Source organism: Oncorhynchus mykiss, chromosome 27 (genome assembly GCF_057628025.1).
Source record: "Oncorhynchus mykiss isolate SJ-2025 chromosome 27, ASM5762802v1, whole genome shotgun sequence".
Taxonomy (NCBI): domain Eukaryota; kingdom Metazoa; phylum Chordata; class Actinopteri; order Salmoniformes; family Salmonidae; genus Oncorhynchus; species Oncorhynchus mykiss.
Genome location: NC_143048.1, coordinates 8,796,009 through 8,823,405, shown reverse-complemented (window position 1 = coordinate 8,823,405; position 27,397 = coordinate 8,796,009). Strand labels below are relative to the sequence as shown.

Below are 27,397 nucleotides of genomic sequence, written 5' to 3'. Positions count from 1 at the left end.
TGAGAGGACGTCTCCTTGCTGGAAGGCTGCAGGGTATGTACTATGTGGCCGGATGACCCATAACCCTAAAACCACACACTGGTATTCTTGTTTCAGCTCTGGTATGATCCTGAACTTAAGTTTATAGAAGGAATGTTGTGTCATTCTTAGGGCGGCAAAGGGAGGATATATTTATGGATACATTTGAGGTTTACCAGTAAACTACCAGCAATTTTGTATCTTTCAAAGATTTTATGTAATATATCACAAGACATCTAGCGGGCCTTTTTGGGTACGTAAGATTATTACATCTCTGGACATCTGTGCTTTTTCACATGTAAAATATGTAAAATCATGAAATAAAAACGCTCTAAAATATTATAAAAAAATATAAACCATGAACTTTGCAAATACCGTTGGGGTTTAATATGAGGGTTTCAGCATAAAATATTATTTATTACACTATGTCAATATGTATCTGTTGTCAATGTTTTGGCATGCAGGGGAATTAAAAATAACGCCATTGTTGATTAGATGCTTTTTTAAACCCTCCTGTTGTGTTTGTTTCATGTTAATTAATTCTGTGTTTCCGGTCCAAATTGACCTCCCCATTATAGCTGATTTATAAATCCATAATAGTATATATATTATCACCTAATGTTGCGTTAGCTCTTTTTATCAACTTAAGTTCTTGTGAACATTACACGTTTTGAACTTCTATTTGCTATTTATGGCCTGTAGGCCTCATTGACCTGAGGTCATACAACTCGTTTTTGAGTAAAAAAAGCATAATGTATGGAATATTTTGACTATAACAAATACTCAGATGAAACTGTCAGTTTCCTGGCCTCTCTCCTCCTCACCGGTGATATGATCAAGAGCCTCACATATATTATATTGTTTTGTCATTGTGCTGCCACAGAATGAATTTTGAGCAAGGCCTCAAAAAAGCTTTATAAACCAGGGCTGTGAGAAAAGTTTTATATATATATTATTGAAACAATGTTGCGATTGTTTATGAGAATGCCAACAGGTGTGGTTCCCGTGGGGGAATGATTCTATTGGGGAAAGGTTGCCATGGAAGCCAAGAAGGGGGGTGTGTGTGTGTGCGCTCAAACACACATGCATGTGGGGGTCTGGGAGAGGAAGTGTCCATCTGATTAATGGGCATGTGCCTGAACTCAATTTTATACACTAATTGTAGTCTCACCCATTCATTTCTAATGACCGGTCATTTTTGACCAGGAACACCACAGGTGTACAAAAGCTAAATAAAACACCCACAATGTAATGAAAATCATCTAAATGTTTTTTATGTGTTCAGATGCCCTGTGTGGACAAAGTCATGGAACCTTATGACAATCAGATTACAGAGAGCAAACTTCGGTCCAATTCGACCGGAACACAACAGGAGGGTTAAATAAATTAGGCTATTTCCTTTTGAACCATATGGTCTATCTACTAGAAACTCACGGACAATTATGGACACAAAGTTATAGAACTACAAATTGCCAAAATTACTGGTAGCTTTGTAACCCTAGTCATGGTATGTTTTATCGATCAATGGGACAATGTGTAAGCAGTGTGTTTCTCCCTAACCCTTCTACTGAGTCTTGCCAGTTGTTAGTTCACTTACAGCTCTTGCCTTCCTTATTTACCTTGTAATTCTCTACTAATATGTGTGTACACACAAATGGCATTATGCACTTAGCTAATCATTAGGCCATTGTCCTCTAATTCAATGATTCACTTAGTATTAACTAATTGGATTACACCCCCTAACATCAACTGGGCATTCACGCAAGTACCAAATACCTGCTTCAATGACTGCCAATTATACTCAACCCATGAAAAATAATGGATGTTATCAAGCTCTACAGTTCAAAAGAGTCACTTCGCTCTAGCTAGTTACATGGGCGTGAGTGAGGCCCTTTTGTACTGCACAGTCACCACAGTACTTTTTCCATTCTCTCCTCCTCTGGTCCAAATCTAGCTGTGCTCAGCGAAAGGCCCGGTCACCTCCCCAGACCCATACTGATGTGCTGGTCCTTGGCATCTTGCTCAGAGTTTTCATCACCCTCCCCAAGCCCCAGGTCATTTTTTTTATTATGGGCGTCGACACGCCCCCCCCCCACCTCCCCCATGTCCTCCATCCCCGAGTGTGTTTAGATTAATTAAGCAGACAGACATGCAACAGCCGTAGCGATAACAAGGGAGGGAGGGAGGCGCTGGCCCAGTTAGTGATTTTAATCACCGACAACAGGTCACTCTTTTTATAAAGGAGTGAAGGCAGCAGAATGTGACAGAGATGCTGTTGAGTTACCTATTGATGGATATCATAACGGAGGTGACTACGTCATTGAATGAGGAGGATGGATCGAGTCGATGCACCGGAAATGATGGGCAAAGGCCAATGCGTTTGTCATTACTGTGTGGTAATAGGAACACTGTTCCGTGTCTTCATGAACAGTCCATCATCTGAACACAAATATCAAATTCACACACATGCACAAACGCACGCATGCACACACCCAGTCACATGCTTTCTTGCTCTCTCTCACAACCACACACACACACACGCAGAACCCATCCAATTATCCTCCATGGGATTTTCAAACAATGTACTTTGTATCATAGATTAATACTATTAACAAATTAGATTCTCTATTTGATGCACCATGAACAACAGCATCCAATAGAGATTCTAATTTGCTTGGAAGAACTGCAACTCATTTGGCTATTTACATCAAACTAAGCATGACATTAATTTGGTTAGCAGGAATGTTATGAGAAGCAGTAGTAAAGTATGCTCCTGCTCTTTTAAGTGCAAATCCATCACAGAAACAGTTTGATTGAAATACTAATTTCTTTGGAAACACTCAAGCCTGCACTGTGAAGTAAAACAAACCCCCCCGAAAAAACTTTGACTGACTTTGTCTACTTGTTTTCTCCCAAAGATTTTAGGAAGTTTTCCAAGCAGATTTAATTCCTGAAGTACTCAATTATAGTAAGGCAATGTAAGCCAATGACCGCTGATAGTAGATCAATTCCTATAGGCTCTTGGGATATTTCCGGGTGCTTTGGGGTGCCTCTTCTCAAAGCCTGTAGCTAAGCCCCTTAGTGATAGTGGGTAACTGGGATTTATCTGAAATGCATTAAGGTGTTCTGACACCCCCCCCCCCCCCCCTCCTTCTTCAACTCAAAGCCATTTCAAGTCATCGGGTAGATTTGAGGAAGCGTGGCAAGTGCCATATTCATCCTCCATTTATCAAATCTATCGATCCGCAACACGTCCACAGAGAGACGTATACTATCATTGTGTTCTATGTGTCCGAGCGGCTCCTACTGTAGGTTTGCTTTTCATTGCGGGTTGAATCTGACATTTTACAGTTATATCTCAACGTATTTTATGTTTGGAAACATTGAGAGAGAAATGATCTCCATCTTGGGGCTCTGCTAAAAATGTATAGGCAGTTTGAGATGGCTGGAAATCATGCAAATCATAAGACTGAGTGGTGGCAGGAGTGTGTACCATGGGTTGAGGGCAGCCTAGCAGGGAGTCTCTCTGCTATGTGTTAACTGATGGGCCACTTATATAGCCTAAGCCAGATGGCCATCAGTGTAAGTGGGCTGAACTAGCCCTGTCTGCCACCTGAGGACCCGGCAGAGGGAAGCAGGTGCTCTGGACAATTGTGTGTGAGGGGATGGGTGTGCGTGTGTTCCTGTGAGAGTGTGTATGTGTGGCACACAACAAAGACCTTCTGTGACTCTCTCTCACACACACACACACCAAACATTGGGGAAGAGTAGAACTGTATTAACTGCCAGAACTACTAGACCCAGTGTGACTCAGGTGCTGCAAAGACCAGGTCCTGACTTCAACCAAGGGTGGTCACATGGCCCCTGTCATGTTTCCAGTTAGATGTTTCTGTGGCTTCTTGCCCCCTAGTGGTCAGATATTTTCCTTCCTATAATTGACTCATGTCATGTGACAAGGTTAGAGGCCTTTTGGAGGTGGTGTGATGACATGATGGCATAATGGTGCTACTAAATTCAGAGGTTTGTCACTTGACTACATACCTTCGTCTCCTGTATGCAATTCATACCTTTAGGTCTTCTTGCTCTCCTGAGAATCTTGAGGCTGGAGGCTCTTGAAATGGAGTTGGTCGGCAGTGGTGAGCGCTTTGAGGAAGAATTGGGCCTACCTGCGGTGACAGTCGTAGTGGAGACTTCTAATGTTTGCCCTGAGAATCCTACCAGAAATTATTTTGGACCGGTTGGAGTGAGAGTTTTGGAACGAGTGCATTCCTGCTTTTAAGCCGACCCATATGTTGTGTCAAGCTGGGTAAAGGACAAACTGGGAATGGTTACATCTGTGAAAGTGTCAGGAATTGTTTCTATTTTTTTTTTGAGTATCTACCGCTTAGAGGAAGCGGGCGTTTTGAGTCACGCTGCTCGGGGCTCAACCTGTGGCGTGTTTTGCTCTCCAGGGCAAAGCACAGCTCAAAGAAGTAATCCGTGGGGTAGCGTTGAGCGTTGAGGTGGATCAAATTAAATGGATTATTCCTAGTGTTTGTGAGCCCGCCGTTTGGTGAGACGTAGACCCAATGGCAAGAAGGCATAGTCAGAGGTTTGGGATGGAGAAACTACTGTGTGCCACTGCCAACTGTGGGGGAGAACAAAATGTGCAATCTGCACTCCAACCTGTGGAAGGAAGCAATACGCAACACAGCGTTTATTCTGCCAGAAAGCCAAAGGAAGAAGAAGTAAAAGGTTAGAGGTCATTCAAGTACAAGATGGTGCAAGAATATGCACATTACATGTGTTGATTGACATGGTAATGAACCAATAGTATTAGAGAAAAGGTGAAAAAACGTACCCCTCTGACACGGTACGGTACTTCGTGACGTCTCACGATGTAATTTACAGCATAATGTAACTCATTGTGTGCCGTACAGCCTCTTTCCACCAGGGGTAGCACTTCTCTCAGAGTTTAAAAACAAGAAATGATCAATGGTTAGTGTAAAGTTAATTACTCGTTAGTTCATCAATAGTTCATTCAATCGATAGTAAATATTTTGCGTCATCACTGCGAGTCATCATGACTCTCAAAAGCCGCGACAGCCGCAGTTTACTTGTGAAGATAACTTTAGCGCCACCCTAAAGACTCTATTCAAATTTGACACAAACCTTCAAATTGGTATGTAATGACACAGTATATAAGCTCTTTATGGTGTTTTAAAAACATTTTAGAGGTGATACGTTTGACAGGTCAGGTGAAAAAGTTTCCCCACACAACATATCTCCTCCCCCTTTCGCTATCACTCAGTAGCTCAGAAGGCAATGGAGCTCCATTACCTTCTTCAGTCATGTAGAGAAGGGCAGCAATGAAGGTCTCGTCATTGATTTTGCTTGATTGTGCTTTACAATGGTATTCATATTTACAGTTAACCTGGAAGTATTACATGTTTGGGGCGCTAAAATAAGGTCATATGTATAGAACACTGCGATGTGTGTAAGTTTGCTAGTTCTCACTAAGTCATTGGACGAAGGCGTTTTCTGTGGGCGGGGGGAGTTTAAATCTCGGTCAGAATGTTAACATGCGTCACTTGCGGTACGGTTTTGGAAGTATAAGGACCTTCTCTTTCATATCAGCGAGAAATAATTTAAAAAGAAAAGAAAAAAGGTTAAATGAATACACAACTTTATAGGGTTAGTTAATGTTCTCACACGGCCATGTCTCCATGTTACAGCGCTTGTTTGCGGAAGACAGACAGACAGGGACCACCTGTGCTAATTAGCTGTCTAGCGGGCTCCGAACACTTGTGTGCAATGGAAGAAGTCCGTCAGAAACGTGTTGTCACTGAAAAATTCTGCTGGTTTCAACTGTGATGAGAAGCCGTTTAAAACAGTGTTGAGCATGCGCATATTTTGCATTTGTGAAATGATTTTGATGTGACATGAAAGTAAAGAGCTTTATGTTTCTAGAACCGCATCGCAATTGAGAATCGATTCGCGTTTAGATGGAGTTTTAGCTGCCAGAGCCAGTCTATCTCTGAAAATAACATAAGATCCTTGGAGTAAAGGTACTTAAAGAGTACATCTTGGGCTGTTAGACTCCACATACTGCATTGTATGATGGCTCTTTCTTTTGCATCTTGACTTTGGAGTTTGAATTATGTATTGCTCTGTATTTACACATGCAGTTCTTAATTCTCACTCATATTTGATGGAGTATTTTTAGTTTCCTCCTGAATCATTAAAGTGGACTGCGATAATCTTGACTCCAGTATTACGATAAGGCATTTCAGTCATACCATACTGTAACGTGAAGAGGACAGAACAGACACAAGTTCTGCCCATAGCAATTACTGTACACCATGCCAACTATTCAAGGTTAAAGCTAGACATTCCCCCAGCCTGCTCACTGTGCCCTCAGGGGGCTCCTGGTACATTTTATTTTTCATATGGTTTGGTAATGTCTGGAGGTTTTACGTTTCTGGAGTTGTGTTTCATCCTGTCTCTCTGGCATAATGTGTAGACATGTACCATGTTCACCATCTATGTCACTGTTAATTGACGATATCACTTTAGACCTATCTGTCAGACGGCGACGTATTTGGCTGGCGGGATTAACAGCGGCCAAGAAGAGGATAGCCTCCCGTTGGCAGGCTCCTCAGTCTTTAAAACAGACAGCAGTGGCTGCTATCATTCCTGGACATTGTAAACACGGAAATGTCTGTAGCACGTACGCATGGGCCGAGTGAAAGAAACATTACTGCTCTTTCATCAGCGTATGACTGTAAAAAGATAGCTATTGTGAACTACTAGTCCTGTGGATGGGGGGGGGGGGGGGGGTGGTAACTGTGTTGTTCCATCTTGTCACCTCTGTCCATGTGTACCTGTTTTGTGTACCTTACTAAAAACAATACAAACATTTGATCACAAAAAGAACAGACACATGAGTGGTGTATGCAATGTTAACTGCATAGCAAGCAGAAAATGAGTACACGGAGATTAGCCGTAAAGGGATGTTAGTTATATATTAAGAGAATATTTGCGATGCTTTAATGGCGCTGTGCATCACCTAATTCGGGGTCTGATGTGTTTACACAGCTTAATGGCATGCAAACAAAGTGTCCTCCCTGTATCGTGAGGCGAGGATCGCTAAATGCATTGTCAGCAGGGTCTCTTGCATGCAGTACGGTACATGCAGACTCTAATTGCATAAAATGTGCCCTCTTACCATGACCGCCTACAGCGATTGCAGAGAGGAAAGATACATTACTTTTATACCCTCTGTTATTCTTAATCTCTCATCCCGCCGGTATGTACTGTATTCTCCATTTTTATCAGCCACCACACAATTAGCACTTACACAAATGTCCTCCTCTTCCAGTGGAATAAAAGCAGGAGAGAACACTGTCGAGAGCTACTGCATTCATCACTAGCCATTACTAATATGTCACGCTGTGGTGGCGTACAATCCATTAGAGACAAGGAGCGCTACAATAACGTTTTTTTTACAAAAGGTATAATTAGTTGTTCATTTTAATGAAAAACGAGAGATCATGTTATTTTGCTTTTACTCTCGCGGCGGGTGAATATGCATTAGACAATAGAGGGTGCAGTGATGACGACGGCTCTGACGAAAACAACTCTATTAATGGAGTTTTCATATGGCGGTGGCGGTCATGACGACTGTGATGATGGTAATTATTTGGCTGTTGACGGTGACGAGCAGAAGCATATGACATAGATGACAGGCTTGACGGTAGTGACTGGTATCAGTAATTACATTATTGGCCTCTATAATTAGGATGTTGACGACGGCCGCGACAATTTATCCCAAAGGGGTTACCAGCCAACTCTCTCCGACTTGCTCAGTCTGGCAAACCATTCTGTGATTCTCCCCTCTGTGTCGATAACCTGTCTGTCCGTTGGCCGGTGACGCGTCTCTCCGCCCTCTGCAACATGCTCGGAAGAGCGAGGGAGTAAAGTCGACCCTTATCAGCGTGGCGCGAGCCCGCAGTACCACCGCAATCTCAGTCCATAGATTTTTCACACGGAGGGTGGGCAGGACTGACACTGGCAGATGTGCGGTTGGATGTGTGTTGCTGCCCATCTCACCCAGATTACCCAAATTTTAAGATTAGCACGAGCGCAATGTAAATCCTTGCCTTTGCCAGAGTCCCCTACTGTAACCAATGTGTGCTTTTGTCTTTAACTTTGTGTGCCGTTGTCATCGCAATCCAATCCGTGTAGCCCTGTCTCCCGGTCTACTGTGCCAGTGTGCTCCATGCCCGGGTGTTCCACGTGTTTGTCACTGAGGGGGCTTCTTTAATTCCCTCAAATGAGTCTGGCTGCCTCTGTGAAGATACGAGGCTTGTGGAGTTGACGCCACACTCTCTGCAGCTAAAAGGATCTCGCATCCTCCACAGGGGGTCTTATTATCCCTTCCTCTTCCATAAAGACAAGGAATTAGCCCGCCCCCAACACTGGGGTGAGGGAACGCAGCAGTGCGGGAATATAAATAGCTCCTAATGCTGAGCACTGATATCAAAATTCCATTCATCCTACCTTTTGATTCGTACCCAATTCGTTTTAGCGAGATCCCCGACGGTTGGGTTTGTTTTTTGTGAGAGAGAGAGACTGACAGTGTCTCATCTGGGGATAAAACGCTGAATGACAGAGAGGCTGCTGGGTAAATGGAAATGTTTTGCTGTTAATGGTGGTAGACTCTGGGAACTCAAGGCTGTTGCATATGTTTCACTGGTCTCTGATGTTTATCACTTGCTGGTTGGTTGCTTTGCAACAGCATGAAAATGGCCAAGTTCAAGTTCGTTTTGCATGGCCCGGTGCCCCAGGTACTATTGGTCCTAAAATGAAATCTTCACCCACCTGGAGCACCAAGCCATGCAAAACAAACTCCACCACTGATTCAAAGGCTAAACTACATTAGAATGGGCCTTCCAATGGATCCCTATATATATATATATCTCTGGTGCATACTAAAGGAATGCATAGTAGGTACTTCATCTGCACTGGGAATGGGACACACAGCGATTATGAGGGTAGTACAGATGCCACATTAAAATCCGGTTATACCTTGGATAGATATTTACTGCAGTGTTTCCCGGTTTGACCGTGTGTGTTTTAAGACATAAGCAGTATCTGTGTGTTTTACAGATGAGGTGAATGTTTTATTGCCGACGTCACAGGGATAGTAAAAGGAGAGACCTCTGGGTATTCATCTGAAGTCTTTTATCCACTCGGTGCGAGATGGCTCCAGTACACAGAAAAATAAGACAGACAAGGGCTCTGTCTTTAAGATGCACTGCGGGGTAGTCAGGGAGAGGAAGGGGTGGTGTGGAGAGAAATGGCAGCATCCTGCCATAGCCTGTAGGGAGAATTACAACATAGCTGTTTAGGCTCATATACAATAACATTCTCACACTTACCGTCTGCATGGCCAGAGGACTCTGACACACCACTCTGACAGAACCAGGTTGCAGGGCAAAGGTCATCGTGCAACCATTTTGTGTTGAGGGCTGCGAAAATGAAATATTCACATGGATTCATTTTCTAACCAGTCCTATTTATTCCTATTTACCTAAAGCGCATATTGTTGAGCTTGAAGCGCCCTGTTGTCGACCCCTATTTAGTATCGCTCATCATATGATGCAGCTCTGAAGCGCTCACTCTGATTAGCATGGTGGGGAAACCTAGCATGGTTTACAGTGCTTCCTCTCCACCAGGTAGAGGGCACCGAGGTTAGCTCATGAATAAATGATGAAATAATTGCTGTCTGTTTGAGAGGCTGGTCATGCCTGTCCTACTCTCCCCTTGCCACAGTTCTCTCTGCTTGGCTGAGGCGCCGGCTCAGGCAGAGAGGCCTTGGGCGTGTTCTGTGCTGGTTAATTTCTCGTGGACAGATTTCTCGTGGACGTTTAAAAGGCTAGAATCTGTCAAGACCCATGTAGAATTATGTGATTATGAGCAGCTGTACCTATATTTGTGGTGTGGTTTTCATATAAGCCCTTTTTTGGCTTCCAACCTCACCTGCACACCATTTTTTATCTGTACTGTTTTGTCTGTCACTTCTTTTCTTTGGTGTGAATAAATAAAACCTAAAACCTACTTCCTGGTTTTGTATTTTATTCATAGATTTTTTGGGGGATGGATATGGATTAGGCAAAGGCCGTGCTTAAACTAGGGAGATAATTACAAGCTCTGTTCGCAGTAGTTGTTGTACCTGTGTGGGAACACTGACGACGGACCGTTCGTTCTACATTTATATTTTCATTAAATGCCATGTCTCACATTAACACCCCCAAAACAATCATGTGTAGTGCATATATGTATCAATATTAATTTTCACTTTGGTTTTTGTTTTATTCAAGATTGGAAATGTTGAGATAAAAACGACGCGGCTGTGCCGATGAACAGCTCTGGAGCACTGCACCAGGTGGCTGTCTCCCGAGTGGGTTGCTTTTTGACCACAAGGTACCAGACTGTCTACAGACATAATGTTTTTTAACCTAGAAGAAGACCCACGTGACAAGAGTAGGCATGAAGGAGTCGAACAGGATTGGCAAGAAGAATGTGGCGTTGTCCTGAAAGCATGGTAAGCCAACGTTAAGGAGTAAGTGTGAGGCTAGCTACAGTAGCTATCTTATTGGTTAGAAAGCTAGCTAGCTAACGTGTTGCATTTTACAGGCAGACTGTCAGTTTAACACATAACTAGCTAGATAATGAACTAAACTGCAATTATTGTAAACCATTATCTTGATTACTACGGTAGATATATCTGTAAGATGTATAGCTAGAAGGATTGTGGCATGTGTCAGAAGCAATTAATGTGGACCAGCTACCTCACGCTAGCTAGATCCTGTTAGCCATCTATATCCTACAGATGTAACTCAGAAATGTAACGTAAACTCACTCACTTTTGTACATCGCCTTGGTCCGTACAATTGACCTTATTTTTGTGCCCAAAAAACGTAACACTTCCAGATCAACTGTAATATCAATACCAATGTAAAGCACAATTTCTCCCCTTTCCAGCAAAATTAATGACGAGACCTTCATGATGCCCATCTCTGCATAATTCAAGAAGGCAATGAGCTTCGTCGGGTCTTTTTAAAAATGTTGGGAGGGGAGAGAAGGCTACAAAGTGATTTTGAAAGGGGGAAATATGTTGTGTGAAGAAACAGGTTTTTTCAACTAATCAACTTTAAAATGTAAATTAAACATAGTTTATGTAATGTCTCATCACATACCTGTTTGAAGGTTTGTGTCGAATTTGAAGAGGGATTTAGGGCTGCGCTAACGTTAGCCTCAAGTGAACTGCAGCTGTTCCGGCTTTTGAGTGTCATGATGGCTCGCAGTAATGTCGTGCAAAAAAATACAATTGGCACCCTAGTCATGAAATATTAGTTTAATATCAGCAATAATTATATTAATTTAGACAAATCATGAATAATTAAGCTTTCTTACAAGTGTATATGGTTAAGTATGATTTTAATCTGCGAGAGAACGGCTACCCCTGGTGGATAGAGGCTGTACGGCACAAAATGAGTTGCAAATGCGTAGTGACACGTCACGATGTAACGTACAGCGTCAGAGGGGTCAGTTTTTTCATCTTTTCTCCAATACTGTTTGTCCATTACCATGTCAATCAACTCTGAATCGAAACGTAGTTCACACCCCGGATTTTGATGCCAACACAGTCACTACAGTCCCATTCGTTTTCATTGCAGCCTCGTTTGAATGTCGCGGTTATGCATATTTGTACGGAATGGGGTGAGTTTACGTTAGCCTACTTAAGCAATAGAGTAGATACTTATAGAGTTAATAGGGTTGTCACTTAGCTAGCTACCTAGGCCATATTTGAGTCAGTTTGGCTACAAAATTGGGTCTCAAAAATCAGTTATTTAAGTTAACAGCTAGCTACAGTAAAATAAGGAGGAACATGATGCTGTGATGGAATGAGTCAAGGTAGCAATTGTTAGTGATATGAGACGTGGTGACATAATATATTTCACTTGGATGGTGTATTTTTTAAAAATTTTTATTAGCTCTATTGTTGTTATTTACAGACATGAATCAGGAAATAGGCAAACTGATACATGAATCCTAATTGCAGTTTATTTTTTAATATTTTTTTTATCTCTGCACGTTTGTCACCTGATGTCGCGGAGCCTGGTGGAGATAGCTGCCACCATTCTACAAGGCACATATGTATATGCATCCAGGTTGAGGCTTGCTACCAGCAGGAACATGGAGTACTATGTGTTAGTTAGTCATATTGTTTTCCTTTACATTGCATGATTGTACTCTTGTAATAGTAATTTTATAGTCCTGTATAATCCTGGAGTAATTCTCTGTCAGAGAGGCTGTGATTAGAGGATTATGCAGGAGGACCTGTGCCAGTGGGAGGTCAGGTGTGAGGATTGTAATTTCAACTGTGTTTCTCTCCAGGTGATACAGAGACAGAATAGTCCAAGGACCTCTAGAGCCTTCCCGACAAAGGACCTGCAATCTCTCCAGAGCGCAGAGAAGTAAGCTCGACTCGTAATAGTATACTTGATGCACTCTGTTCAGCTCCTTTACTATGTCAGTCTGCCTATGTGATCAGGGCCAGGGCCACTGGTTGGATTGGATTTAATGTACTCACTCAAACTCATTTTCTCGCCTCCCCTGTAAAAGTCTCACAGATTTGTGTAAAAACTAACTTGTGTGTCCATCCCTCTGTCCCCAGGTGAGTCTTCTGGGCTATGGAACTCTAGAACAGCAGATCACAAAAAACTGCCACCCTGTTGTCAGCTATCCACAGATGCTTCCTTTAAGAAGGGATTGACCAAATGTGATAAAGTTTTGTATAAGCAATTCATTTTCACTTTTCGAATTGTTAGATTAAAAACAATAACTTGTTCGTAGCATGTTTGTTACATTGGTCTTTCTTTTTTTTAACTCCTGTGTTAACTTCAACATCAAGGTAGCACTTAGAGTTTCTGATTCAAAAGGTCAAATACCTTTTAATTTGTGTGTCTCAGACACGTCACACACGCGTGTCAACTAAAATATACTGTATATCCCAGTCAAGATTGAAGAATGGGTCAAATGGACTAAGTGAATATAAGTCTATGCTTTTCCCCATAGTTCTTTGTATGAATTTGAGAGGAGACATACAATACACGTTGACAGAATGGCTGTGAGAGAGAGCCTGTTGCTGTGCTCCGAGGTAAGGCCCTGGCTTCCGGTAGCACTGAAGGCCCCAGTATTCAGTCAGGCAGCTGGAAGATGTGTGTCACCATCCAGGCCCATGAGACGGCATGAAAATGAATTGATGTGTACCTTTCAATCTCAAAGCCATTTTAGCATAAAGCACATGTTGCTGAACAATTCAACCCATTTGTTAGTGTCACTGATCCACTGCATATGAAAATTCCCTTATATTCAGTTCCTATTGAACATACTTCTTTCAGAAATAAATGTTATAGTTTGATTAAATTATATACGGGCCCTGGAATAAAGCCGTTGCTTTATTCCAGGGCCCGTATTTAGTGTCTAAAGAGTATGAATGGGTGATCGAGGACCAGCTCCCCCTTGTCAATGTAATCATATTCATTGTGGTATACAGTGGGGCAAAAAGTACTTAGTCAGCCACCAATTGTGCAAGTTCTCCCACTTAAAAAGACGAGAGAGGCCTGTAATTTTCTTCATAGGTACACTTCAACTATGACAGACAAAATAAGAAAAAGAAAATCACATTGTAGGATTATTTATGAATTTATTTGCAAATTATGGTGGAAAATAAGTATTTGGTCACCTACAAACAAGCAAGATTTCTGTCTCTCACAGACCTGTAACTTCTTATTTAAGAGGCTCCTCTGTCCTCCACTCGTTACCTGTATTAATGGCACCTGTTGGAACTTGTTATCAGTATAAAAGACACCTGTCCACAACCTCAGTCACACTCGAAACTCCACTATGGCCAAGACCAAAGAGCTGTCAAAGGACACCAGAAACAAAATTGTAGACCTGCACCAGGCTGGAAAGACTGAATCTGCAATAGGTAAGCAGCTTGGTTTGAATAAATCAACTGTGGGAGTAATTATTAGGAAATGGAAGACATACAAGACCACTGATAATCTCCCCCGATCTGGGCATCCACGCAAGATCTCACCCCGTGGGGTCAAAATTATCACAAGAACGGTGAGCAAAAATCCCAGAACCACACAGGGGGACCTAGTGAATGACCTGCAGAGAGCTGGGACCAAAGTAACAAAGCCTACCATCAGCAAGGGCATTGAAGATGAAACGTGGCTGAGTCTTTCTGCATGACAATGATCCCAAACACACCGCCCGGGCAACGAAGGAGTGGCTTCGTAAGAAGCATTTCAAGGTCCTGGAGTGACCTAGCCAGTCTCCAGATCTCAACCCCATAGAAAATCTTTGGATAGAGTTGAAAATCCATGTTGCCCAGCAACAGCCCCAAAACATCACTGCTCTAGAGGAGATCTGCATGGAGGAATGGGCCAAAATACCAGCAACAGTGTGTGAAAACCTTGTGAAGACTTACAGAAAACGTTTGACCTCTGTCATTGCCAACAAAGGGTATATAACAAAGTATTGAGAAACATTTGTTATTGACCAAATACTTATTTTCCACCATAATTTGCAAATAAATTTATAAAAAATCCTACAATGGGATTTTCTGGATTTTTTTTTTCTAATTTTGTCTGTCATAGTTGAAGTGTACCTATGATGAAAATTGCAGGCCTCATCTTTTTAAGTGGGAGAACTTGCACAATTTGTGGCTGACTAAATACTTTTTTGCCCCACTGTAGAAGCCAAAACTGATCCTAAGTCAGTTCTGCTATTCTAAGATGCTTTGTGAATATGGGCCCTGGTCTGTCTGTAGCATCCTGCTTTCTGTGGCCCAACTCCCTCGCCACCTGAAATGCAACAACAACATTAATAAGAATTAGCCTAGTCAGTCAGTAACCTAGCTAATTAACGAAACATTAAGGTAAATGTGCACATGCCTAGTCAGCCAAACAACAAGCCTATTGTCAGTAAAATCTGGAGAGGCATTTAGCAGTATTGCCAACTTTTTCAGTTGCATCAACAGGCAGGGGAATGAAGTCGTTTGACAAAAAGTGTTTCATAGTCAGTAACTAGTCAATTTAAAATATAGCTAGCAATTATATAGCTAGCTAGTTATTTTCTAGAAGCCTAGTTAGCTAGGCTAAGGTGAACCAAACGCAAAGTGATGGTGGGAATTAACTTAACTAGTTTTCCGCCCAGAAGTTTCAATCTAGCGAACTAGTTAAAAATCTCTTAAGGATCGGGGTCCCGCTAGCGGGACAACTTCCGGTGAAACTGGAGGGCGCGCACTTTAAATAAATTCTAAGAAATATTTAGGTACATATAAGTGTCTTATGTCGGCTGAAAGCTTAAATTCTTGCTAATCGAACTGCACTGTCAGATTTACAGCGAAAAACATGCCATGCGATTGTTTGAGTACGACGCCCCACATCAAAATATTTTTCCACCGGCACAGGTTTCATACATTCACATATAAAGATTAAATATTCACTTACTTTTTGAAAATCTTCCTCTGATTTGCCATCCAAAGGGTCCAAGCTATAACGTGTTTACAGATTTACTCCTCAGATACCATCAAATTTAATCAAACTATAATATTTATTTCGGAAAGAAGTGTGTTCAATAGGAAACGTAATTTCTTCATCGCGCGCCCAAACACGGATTTCTAAAACTGTTATTTCTTATTTGTATTTGAAGTTACAAGCCTGAAACCTTGAACATAGACTGCTGACACCCCGTAGAAGCCATGGGAATTGCATCCAGGGATAATTTACAATATGACCTTTCACTTGTATTTCTAAGAGGATGGTCTCTCAAAAAAAAGTTTTTTATTATTTTAACATTTCTACAAACTTCAAAGTGTTTTCTTTCCAATGGTACCAATTATATGCATATCCTGGCCTCAGGCAGTTTACTTTGGGCAAGTCATTCAGGCGGAAATTGAGAAAAAAGGGGCCTAGCCCTAAGATGTTTTAATGGCATTTTTCTCAACTTCATCAATCAGATGGATAGCTAGCAAATATATTTGTTTTTCCTTGCATCTACAGTAAAGCTGCCTGATACAGTGGGCCAGTTTATAGTAATGTAGAATGAATGATACAGCTAGCTAAATGCCATGCCAATGGCTAGCCAGAGTTCATCTGAAATGTATACTTACCGGTGAACAACAGTGCACACTTCGTCCACTGCCAGTCCTATCAACCGCTTGCTGAACATGGTTGTTTGAAGACATTTTCGCCATACATCGCTTCGTGTATGTTGCTAGTTTGTGAGCATGCGAAATCGTCCTCTTTGCCAGTCAAACATTTTATGCACAACTGTTGCAGTGGCTTAACCTGATGGGTAAGGTGTTCTGCTAGCGGAACCCCACGACAACATTCCGCTGAAAAGGCAGCGCGCGAAATTCAAAAATATTTTGGGGAAATATGTAACTTTTACAAGTCCAATACAGCAAATGAAAGATACACATCGTGTTATTCTACCCATGGAGTTCCATTTCAAAAATGATTTACAGCGAAAGCACAACATATAATTATGTTAGTTCATAGCCAAGTCAAAAAAACACAGCCATTTTTCCAGCCAAAGATAGCCATCACAAAAAGCAGAAATGTAGATACAATTAATCACTAACCTTTGATGATCTTCATCAGATGACACTCATAAGACATCATGTGTATATTTATATCCAAAAATCCCAGTTTACATTGGCGTGTTACGTGCAGTAATTTTTTGATTCCAAAACATCCATTGATTTTGCAGAAATACTCATAATAAACATTGATAAAAGAGTGCAAGTGTTATTTACAGAATTAAAGATGGACTTATCCTCTATGCAACCAATGTGTCAGATTTTTAAAAAACTTTACGAAAAAAGCATAATCTGAGAACGGTGCCATCTTGGAGTCAACATTAGTTAGAAAAAACACCATAAATATTCACTTACCTTTGATGATCTTCATCAGAAGGAACTCCCAGGAATCGCAGTTCGACAATAAATTACTGATTTGTTCCATAAAGCCCATAATTTAGCCGCTTGTAGTTAGTGTGTTCAGCCCAGTAATCCATCTTCATGAGGCGCGAGCATTTTCTCCATGACAAAAACTCAAAAAGTTATGTTACAGGTCGTAGAAACAAGTCAAATGATGTATGCAATCCATCTTTAATCATCACTAAGGTTCCAACCGGAGAATTTCATTGTCTGAAGAAAAGCATTGGAACAAGAGAGTATGCTCTCGTGACCACGCGTCATGAGACCGAGGCTCTCTGCCAGACCACTCACTAAAAGAGGTCTCATGAGCCCCTCCTTTATAGTAGAATCCTAAAACTAGGATCTAAAGACGGGGACATCCAGTGGAAGCCCTAGGAAGTGCAAGCACATTCATAAATTTCAGGGATTTAAATAGGCATTGTTTTGAAAATCGACTTCTCACTTCCTGTTTGGATTTCTTCTCAGGGTTTTGCCTGCCATATGAGTTCTGTTATACATCATACAAACAGTTTTAGAAACTTCAGAGTGTTTCCTATCCAATACTAATAATAATATGCATATATTAGCATCTGGGACAGAGTAGGAGGCAGTTCACTCTGAGCACGCTATTCATCCAAAAGTGAAAATGCTGCCCCCTATCCCAAAAGAGTTTTAAACGATGGGATGGAGTGGACACTGCTAACATTCAAAATATATGTGTTGAAAACATTCAGTAGTAGCCTGTCTACCTGGATCATAAATACAGGTAAAATTAGCATAAGGGAGGGGCTTGGCCGAGAGTTTCCTTTTGCGAGGGAAGAGACTTCGCTTCTTTCCTTCACACAACGGAAATTACAATTTTATAGCACATTCCCCCCAGAGGTTTAACAGGAAGTGATGACTTTTATTTCTGGGTAACCAAGATTATGTGCTGGCTAACTGTCTCTTCTGCCTGCTCCTCACCGCAGTGGGGGCCAACCAACATCAATAATGCATCAGACCCCTGCTTACAGGTGAAGGGAGAGCTTGGCAGGCAGGAGTGGGCACTTCCCTTTCTGCAGATATTTTATCCATGACCAGATTCCTTACCACAGACAGGCACTTTTAGTCAAACACACAACATTATGGACAGAATTCTGGCTGTGCTAAGGATCAGGAGGGTAGAGGCCTAGTTCAGAAGGGAAACGGAGAGAAGGTATAGGCTCTGCGACACACAGACTGATTGTCCCTGCCTGTGCTCCGGTGGCAGCGCTTCCCTGATGTTCTGAGGGGAATGAATAATGGGGCGTGGCACGGAGTCTCTGTGGTAACCAGGCCTGTCGGCACAATACAGCCACTTTCACACACTTAGAGAAGCTGACAGGCAGTTGTGTGTGTGTGTGTGTGTTTGTGTGTATATGCATGTGCGTTCATCCGCACGTGCATCTTTATGTGCTTGTGTAGAGATATCTGCGTAACCTTGAGAGCAGCGTCACTAACAGTATTTCAATTTTTACTATTTTATCAATCAACTTCTATTTGAATTATTGACTCATCAGTATTAAATGGATGTTTGTAACTAATTTAAAATGCAGTGGAAATGCAGCCTGATGCGTGGAGATTTAAGAAGGGATTAGTGTTTGTGTGTTGGTCCTAATCTGTCCCCAAACAGAGCTTCTCAATGACCCCGAACTGGCTAAGGAAATACCAGGGGAAAATAGCTTCAGCCCCATGAATCAAAATGTAAATCCTCAAACTGAAACTTTTTATGAAGAATCTTGTCTTTCTCTAATTGAGTTCACCTCTGGCTTGTCTATCCTCCCAACCTGGTATAATGAATCCTGTCAAGCACATTTATTTTACAAAGAGCATTACATATTTCCCATCTGAATTCCATTCTGGGGCCGCCTGACGCGTACCTGATATGAATGGGACAACACAAGAGAGTCAGAGGAATTGACTGTCACTTATCCTTAACCTTCCTTTTGTAAAAGCCCATTTGGGGAAACTGGTAGCACAGCCTTGGGAGAGTGTGTGTGTGTGTGTGTGTGTGTGTGTGTGTGTGTGTGTGTGTGTGTGTGTGTGTGTGTGTGTATATATATATATATATATATAGTGTGTGTGCACGTGCAATGATGTGTGTGTGCGTGCAATGATTCAAAGTTGCATGCACTACCACTCTCCCTACCCCCTCAGACAATGGGGGCTGGTTAGTAACCTATTCAGGTGTGTCTGAGACGACAGCTAGCTCTGATAATTGTATAAATAAATGAGCATGGTGTGTAAGCATACATACCTCACTAGCGATACGCCTTTAATTCCCACTGCTTCCCCGATACGCCATCATCCACGATGCATTTTTTTAGGTCAGTGTTTCTCCGCCTGACTGCATGCCAATCATTCAGGAAATTATACAGTGCATCCCTACAGATGGGATTATGTGGGAAGGAAATGTCGTTTTGTCATATTTTTGTGTTCATACTTATTCCTCTTGAGAAAACATGGAGGCTGATTTTAGTAAGAGCTACCACCAATATTAAATAAGTGTATGTCACAGGAAGAAAGACTGCACCTGTAGCACAAATTAATTATCACCCCTCTAAAGATTCCAGACAAAGTACAATATATACATACAATACCAGTCAAAGGTTTGAACACTTCCAACTCATTCAAGGGTTTTTCTTTATTTTTGCTGTTTTCTACATTGAAGAATAATAGTGAAAACATCAAAACTATGAAATAACACATATGGAATCATGTAGTAACCAAAAAAAGTGATTTAGATTCTTCAAAGTAGCCACCCTTTGCCTTGATGACAGCATTGCTCTTGGCATTCTCTCAACCAGCTTCACCTGGAATGCTTTCACATATGCCGAGCACTTGTTGGCTGCTTTTCCTTCACTCTGCAGCCCAACTCATCCCAAATCTCAATTGAGATTAGCCTTTACACTGCCTGAAAGTCTGTTGGGTCATTGTCCTGTAGAAATAGTCCCACTAAGTCCAAACCAGATGAGATGGCTTATCGCTGTGATAGCCATGCTGGTTGAGTGCCTTGAATTCTAAGTAAATCACAGACAGTGTCACCAGCAAAGTCCCCCCACACCATCACACGTCCTCCTCCATGCTTCACGGTGGGAACTACAAATGTGGAGATCATTCGTTCACTTACTCTGCGTCTCACAAAGACACGGCGGTTGGAAACAAAAATCTTACATTTGGACTCATCAGACCTAAGGACAGATTTCCACCGGTCTAATGTCCGTTGCTCGTGTTTCATTGCACAAACAAGTCTCTTCTTATTATTGGTGTCCTTTAGTAGTGGTTTCTTTGCAAAATTTCAACCTTGAAGGCCTGATTCACGCAGTCTCCTCTGAACAGTTGATGTTGAGATATGTCTGTTACTTGAACTCTGTGAAGCATTTATTTGGGCTGCAATTTCTGAGGCTGGTAACTCAAATTAACTTATCCTCTGCAGCAGAGGTAACTCTGGGTTTTCCTTTCCTGTGGCGGTCGTCATGAGAGGCAGTTTCATCATAGCGATTGGTGTTGTTTGCGACTGCACTTGAATAAACTTTCAAAGTCCTTGAAATTTTCCGGGTTGATTGACCTTCATGTCTTAAAGTAATGATGGCCTGTCGTTTCTCTTTGCTTATTTGAGCTGTTCTTGCCATAAGATGGACTTGGTCATGAAGCTGGTTGAGAGAATGCCAAGAGTGTGCAAAGCTGTCATCAAGGAAAAGGGTAGCAACTTTGAAGAATCTCAAATATAAAATACATTTAAGTTACTACATGATTCTATATGTGTTATTTCATAGTTGTGATGTCTTCACTGATATTCTACAATGTATAACACAGTAAAAATAAGGAAAAACCCTTGAATGAGTAGGTGTGTCCAAACTTTTGACTGGTACTCTTTGCTCTTTCATATCTCCTGTCTTAGGGGATCAAGACCTCTCTTATTATAGGCCAATGTTGTATACTGTATGTTGTTTGGAGTATGCATATGTGGTGCATTTAAATAATTATATTAGGAAATTGGTTTTTAACACCTACCAAATAAGGATTTATCAATATTAGTGATCCAACGATGCATTTTGGGATCAACAAGCTGATTGTCGTAGTTATTTACCAAGAAGCAGCATTTCATTTGCATTCCATTTCAAGCTTCATTCGTCTCATCAGGCTCTTCACTTAGAGATTTCAATCAGTCTCGGAAAAAAAAAAATAGCAGTTTCATTTCTCCGCCCTAAATTTCCCACAAAGAGAATAATTTGCTTCCCTATTCACAATCGGCACCCGGCTTCATTGTGGAGTAATTTAATTTGGGGTAACTGCCGCAATGATGTTTCATGAATCAGGAATCCGTCCCCCTGCATCTCTCCAATACCTTTTTTGTCTACTCCTTTTTGTAACTATGTTCATGTGTTTTACACCTAAAGTGTCTAATGTTTAATAGCCTATTCCAGAGCTGCCACGTCCATGATAAATCCCGCAATAAAACCAAAGCACAAAAACACCAGATAAAGGTCCTCTACACAGCCCAGATCAAGGCGACTTTGTTCAGCATTGTGCCATGAGGATTCTAAAGGCAGTCTGGATGTCATCCCTATACAGAGAGAGAGAGAGAGAGAGACGGAATGAGGCAGACTCTGGGCTTCCAGCCAAAATGACAGGCAAACGTGAGGCAAATAAGAGGACTTCAGAGCGGCTAGTCATAGAGCACCTCCTCCTCCCTGCCACACTTTAATAGGATCCAGGATTGAGATCTTCTTTTTTCCCCCTACAGACCATAACATTAACTATTAAAGGAGAGAGGAAGAGAAAGGGGGGACAGACAGAGAGAGAGAGAGTGACACACAGAGAGAGATGGAGAAAGAGAAAAAAATGGTCTTTGCTGACTCGTGGAGTAATTAGAAGACTTTTCCGTGATCCTAGTTGGATTAGGATAATTCTTCCTCAAACAGGTGCTCTCGTTTTTGTAGTCGATAGGTTGGAGGAGTTCCCGAGCCAAACGGCCACCTCGGGGGATCCGCAATTAATAAACAAATGTCTTCTAGCACTGTCTTTCACCTTTTTAATAGGAATACACTCAACCAATTTCCTGCCAATGTAAGTGTGATAGTGATTCAAACACAAGACCATTGATACTAGAACATTGACCAAGATAAATGGAAGAACGTTATATCAGCTAAAACCTATTTAAATTCCTATATTCTCCAATCCCCGGTAAGGCCTTTTGTGTTACATGTGAAAGAGGAATTCCCTTGGACTCAGACATCTGATATTAGTGTAGCCAAGACTGTCTGTAAGAGCATTAGCTTCAATGACTCTTAAAAAATTGGGGTTAAGACCAAGGCTAAGGTTGGTTGATTGTCTGAATAGAGAATGTGGATTTGAAACTTTCATAACCTTGTAGTTGACACGTCACTTCTCTAGCTGGTGCTGGTTTGGGAAAAGCCTCTAGAAGAAGATGCAAAAATAATCTGGGTGAATAAAGATTAGGAAGAGGTTGCAGTGGCAGCAATAACATTTCTGGCTGGATGTCAGGGTTACGATTATTGTTGCTTTTCCCATGTACTTCATTTTGTCAATTCACATAAGTGAATTCATGTTCTTGTATGCAATAGATCTTTTTGGAAGTGCAAACAACTCAGAGAATATGTCCTATTGAATTATGTCTGGTTTGCGCAACAGCTTCCTCTGCTAGTAGAACATGTATTTGACAAATGAAAATTATATTTACAAAATGTTAAACCTCCAGCCAGAAAAGTTAGAATATTTCTTGGTTTATATTGAATAGGGGTTCTAATGATCTCCGGCTCAAGCTGGAGGCACCTTGTGAATTTACACTGTACTGAGCAATGCACATTCTCAGTCACTGTGTCTCGGTGGAGGACATTTTGGGATGGACAGCTCAGTACTGTAGTAACAAGGTCCTAGCCTAAGTCACCCGTTCTTTCAACCCTGTCAACAATGTCTTCTCCATGTCTTCAAAAATAATGGTTAACATTAAATGATGATAATTTATTTGAACAAGTCCAGGGGAGTTTTCTTAACTTATATGAAGTGTTCTACCTCAAGCAAGGCGGCTTAATGAGATGACACTGGGCATTGTTTACCAACTCAGCTTTTAGAGCTGTTGAAGTGAATTTAAATGTCAAGACTTGTTAGCCAGATAACGATACACACGTAATGAAAATGGGAGATTTGGAAGCTTTTGGGAGTTATGCGAATGGAGACTGACATTTAATCACAGCTCAAGATGTCGCTGGCATCACATTTAATGACCGTCGTCCTCTCCTTTTTCCCTAATGATAGAGTTCCGGACATATTGCGGAAAATCCACTGCTCACTTATACTGTCAGAAATCGCATGCATGACCACACACTATCAAAGTGCCTTTCAGTGGTCTATACTACAGTGTTGCCCGACTTTGTTTTCTGTCACAACAGTCTGCATATTGTTGTCATTGCAAAGGTCGGATTCACCAGAATATTATCACGGGGAACGGTGTCTGCCAACGACTGCATAGTTTTATTGTCTCCTCGTTCATGTCTTCTTTCCTGACCTTGTCCATGATAGTGCCGCACAGCTGCAGGAATGGGTCAAGACCATTGGCATAATCTAGAGAAGTGGAGCAATCCTGAAAAATTACCTGACAAATGGAGTCCAATCGTATACAGTAGTTTCAGTTTAGTGCTGAAAGGGGTGATTTCAGAATGAAAAGGTATGGCACCAACAGGAAAATGAGATTTGTGTTGGAGCAACATACAGTACCTCCTGATGTTGATAGGCTCTACAGTGCATCTGAAGCCTACATGCACCCTATTATCTGCTAGTGTTGGCACCTATTGGGCACATGCTTTACTCCTTGGATGGACATTGACCTCAACGTGCTCTTTCTCTACAAACTCATTGGACCAGGGTTAAGATGATTGACTGTGGATGTGAGTCAAAGCTTCAGAGAATCCACAAGGGACCTTTACACTGATTACTTTCATCCATAATATATTCCATGTTACACATTTCTGGTAAATCCATTTTATGGCCCTTGAATATAGATTTTGAGGTTTGTCATTATGATTGTCCCACTAGTAAGCCCGAATGGGCTATTCCAGTTTGATCGCACCACTCATCTCAAACCAAGGGTTGTACCATAACTCTATTATAATACTGTGGAACAATTTTTTAAGATAAAAAGTATGTCTTAGCAAGTAACTATCCATATTGATTCACATAGCCCTATAGACAAGTACAGTATCTACACTACCTTTTGTTACTCAGAAATAATCATATTTTGAACATATGTCCCACCTACAGAGTATTTGTTCCTGTACATATACCGTGCCAGTCATCAATCCTAAAACATGTTCCTCTCTCTAAATCAATAGAATGATCCCGTCCACCAGTCAGGATTTCCTGGTTCGTGACCTGGTGTCAGGGCGTGAGTACGACCTGTGTGTCCTGGCGGTCTACGACGACGGCATCACCTCGTTGACGGCCACGCGGCAGGTGGGCTGTGTCCAGTTCATCACGGAGACCGAGTACAGCCAGTGCCAGGCCCTTCACAGCCAGTTCGTGGGCGGCACCATGATTATCATTATTGGTGGCATCATCGTGGCCTCCGTGCTCGTCTTCATCATCATCCTCATGATCCGCTACAAGGTCTACAGCCACCAGGGCATGGACACAGGTAAGGTGGGCACCATGGACAACATCTGTGCCCAGACCAATGGAGGACAGGCTGGGGGACAGGTGTCCCACTCTGGGTCTAAAGTTACAGAGAGCCAGGAGGAGCAACAGGCTCATGCCTTAGCTGGGGTGGGAGGGGGGCCAGGGACAGGGGGAGGAGGGGGTGTGAGTGGAGCGGCATCACCTAATGCCACCCAAAAGGACTCTAACACCATGGCGCTGGTGGTTGACTGTGAGAATGCGGTGCAGATCTCAGACATGACTGCTGAGGACCTGCTGTCGCCTAGTAAGAGGCGTCACTCCAGGACTGCCATTGAGATGAAGAGGAGAGCTTCGCTCACACCCAAAGAGGCCACCAATGTGAATGCGGGGGGAAGTAAGTACTTGAGCAATAGAGACAGATACAAATGGTTGCGAATGGGGTTAATGAGAGAGAATGGTAGTGAATGACCTTTTTTTTTTACGTTTTCAATGTGGTATTCATTTTTATTCCTTCTGTGACCTAGAGTAGGTATCGGCAGCTAGAGCTCTGCCACTGAAAAGGAGTCCATTGCCTAGCCCAACCCAGCACACCTCATTGCAGCACATGAAACGCCAATTCGGAGACATGTAATTGCCAAGAACAGTGCTATTCTACTGACACAATGGGCCACAGACAAGTATATTTTCAACAGCCTATCCAGAGTGAGAAACTTGGATACATTGTTCCAATCGGATAATTGCACTTTCTGAATGAGTGACCATGGATTTCCAGAGCCTTGGCCTTGTAAATCACTAAATCAATATGGTGAATTAAATCAGGGTCAGGGGGAGACAGGCCCTCTCTTTCAATAGCGTCAATCACTCAGTGCAGCTGCAAAATACATTTTGGTTGAAATTAAGGGACATAATGAACCAAAGTGATCAATCTAGACTGAGGATCATTTGTCAATGAAAACGGTTGAGTTTGGCTGCCCTTGAACCTACCAAAACCATTTGCAGCCAACCACGTTGTCACAGTCATTGCTGTGTAATGCACACTTTGCACTGCAATGCAGATAATGGATTCCCTAATGGTGCTGCAGTGAACAATCACTCTATACATTTACATTCACCAGTAGAATCATATGCGACACACAACCAGTAAGTGCAAGGCTACCATGAGATCGGAGTCACTTTGCCCGGATCCCATATCAGATCTGTGCCAAAAACCTGTGTAGCTCCCGTGTGGGACAAAACGGTGCCAATTTGGTACAGATGACACCGGGCCATGAATCACATTCCCACGGCCATGTCCGCAGGCTCCCGAGTGCTGTGTCCCTGAGACGAAGGCTGAGGGATGCACTGCGCCGTGTCCAGCCTGGCTGTCACTAACTCTACCCGCCTCATCTCTCACCTCTATTTGTCTCTTCCACCAGACACGCCGGCGCCCGCGGCTGCCGACGACGACAAGAGGGCTCACAGAGACTGGAGCGACTTTAAAATTTGATGACTCCTTCTGCTTCTCGGTGAGAAGCAGCCATCAACCTCCAAGAGTAATGGTGCCCTTCTTTCCCTGTTCCTTCTTTCCCTGTTCCTCTCCATTAATCTACTTGAGAGAAGAAGATAAGAGAGGGGGGGGGGTCTTTAGTGTAAGACAGATGAATAGATACAAACTGAGACAGAGAGATGGCTGTGTGAGAGAGAAAATATCACTTAGTCAGAGCTAACATATTACTAGCCACGTTACTGCCAGAGACCTCCCTCAGGAGTCTGTTCCCACACATATGCCATATTCAGCGAGACTAATTGCAGAGGACACACCCTTAGCACTCAGTGCTGCACTTTGATAGCAGCAGACATCCAAACAACATAATGCAAAAACATGAATTACAATTACTTACATTTTCATCCTACACCAATACACTGCAGCAGCAATACAAAACCGATCATAGCACAGTGGCAATTACAAACAAACACACAATCTGATCCACCAACCAGTTAAAATCATCATTATAAAGTCAAATTACCATTCAAACAATTGCACATGTTTTCATGATCAGTTGTGATTAATGTCGTGCATTCAACTCGATCAGTAACCATTGCTCATGTTTATGTTTTTCAGAATATTCCAGGGTTCCAGGAAACAAGGAGATTAGATGATAAATCAGGAACATTTTTAGGACTTCTGTCGGACTTCCTCCTTGCGACCCCGGAGTTCACACTGTATCCATGGACCCTTCCATGAAAACACACCTAGATGGATTTAATAAGGACTCAATTCACCATCATAATCTATTGGAGTGGAACTAGACGGGCCAAAGGCCTCGCCGGTGGCTTTTGAAACGTATTGCCTTGTATCCCTTTGTGGCTGACTGTCTGTGTATCCGCTGTCATTACCACAGCACTACTACTGTTCCTGGACCAGGACTTGCCAATACCTGGACCTGTTCATGTACCTGGATCTATTCCTGGACCTGCTCATACTGTACCTTACTTGACCTGACTGTCTTCAGCCTCAGGATGGGGACCCAGCCTAAGGTGAGTGTACACAGGATCATGTACTCTATGTGGGTTGACCAAGAAACACTCCCTGGTCGGGTCAATAGGTCAGAAAACCCCCCCAGGACTTACTCATGATTTAACCAAGTTGACCATATATTTCAATCAAGCCAGCCACCGATACAGTGGCTTGCGAAAGTATTC

The 27,397-nt window shown here is 42.3% G+C and overlaps 1 protein-coding gene across 6 annotated transcripts in view; it reads left to right on the top strand.

The window, feature by feature from the left end:
* Positions 1–27,397, top strand: part of LOC110507449 (leucine-rich repeat and fibronectin type III domain-containing protein 1-like protein) — a 99,822-nt gene that overhangs the window by 62,371 nt on the left and 10,054 nt on the right. Inside the window, exons 4-6 of one of the 6 annotated variants that reach the window (XM_021587451.3) lie at positions 24,433–25,109; positions 26,131–26,247; positions 26,817–27,232. In XM_021587451.3, coding sequence (XP_021443126.2) covers positions 24,433–25,109; positions 26,131–26,201 — 748 coding nt within the window. In that variant the 3' untranslated portion in view covers positions 26,202–26,247; positions 26,817–27,232. Of the gene's footprint in view, positions 1–24,432; positions 25,239–26,130; positions 26,254–26,816; positions 27,233–27,397 lie in introns of those variants that run through there. The other 5 variants (XM_021587452.3, XM_036965058.2, XM_036965059.2 and 2 more) reach the window with 5 other exon arrangements.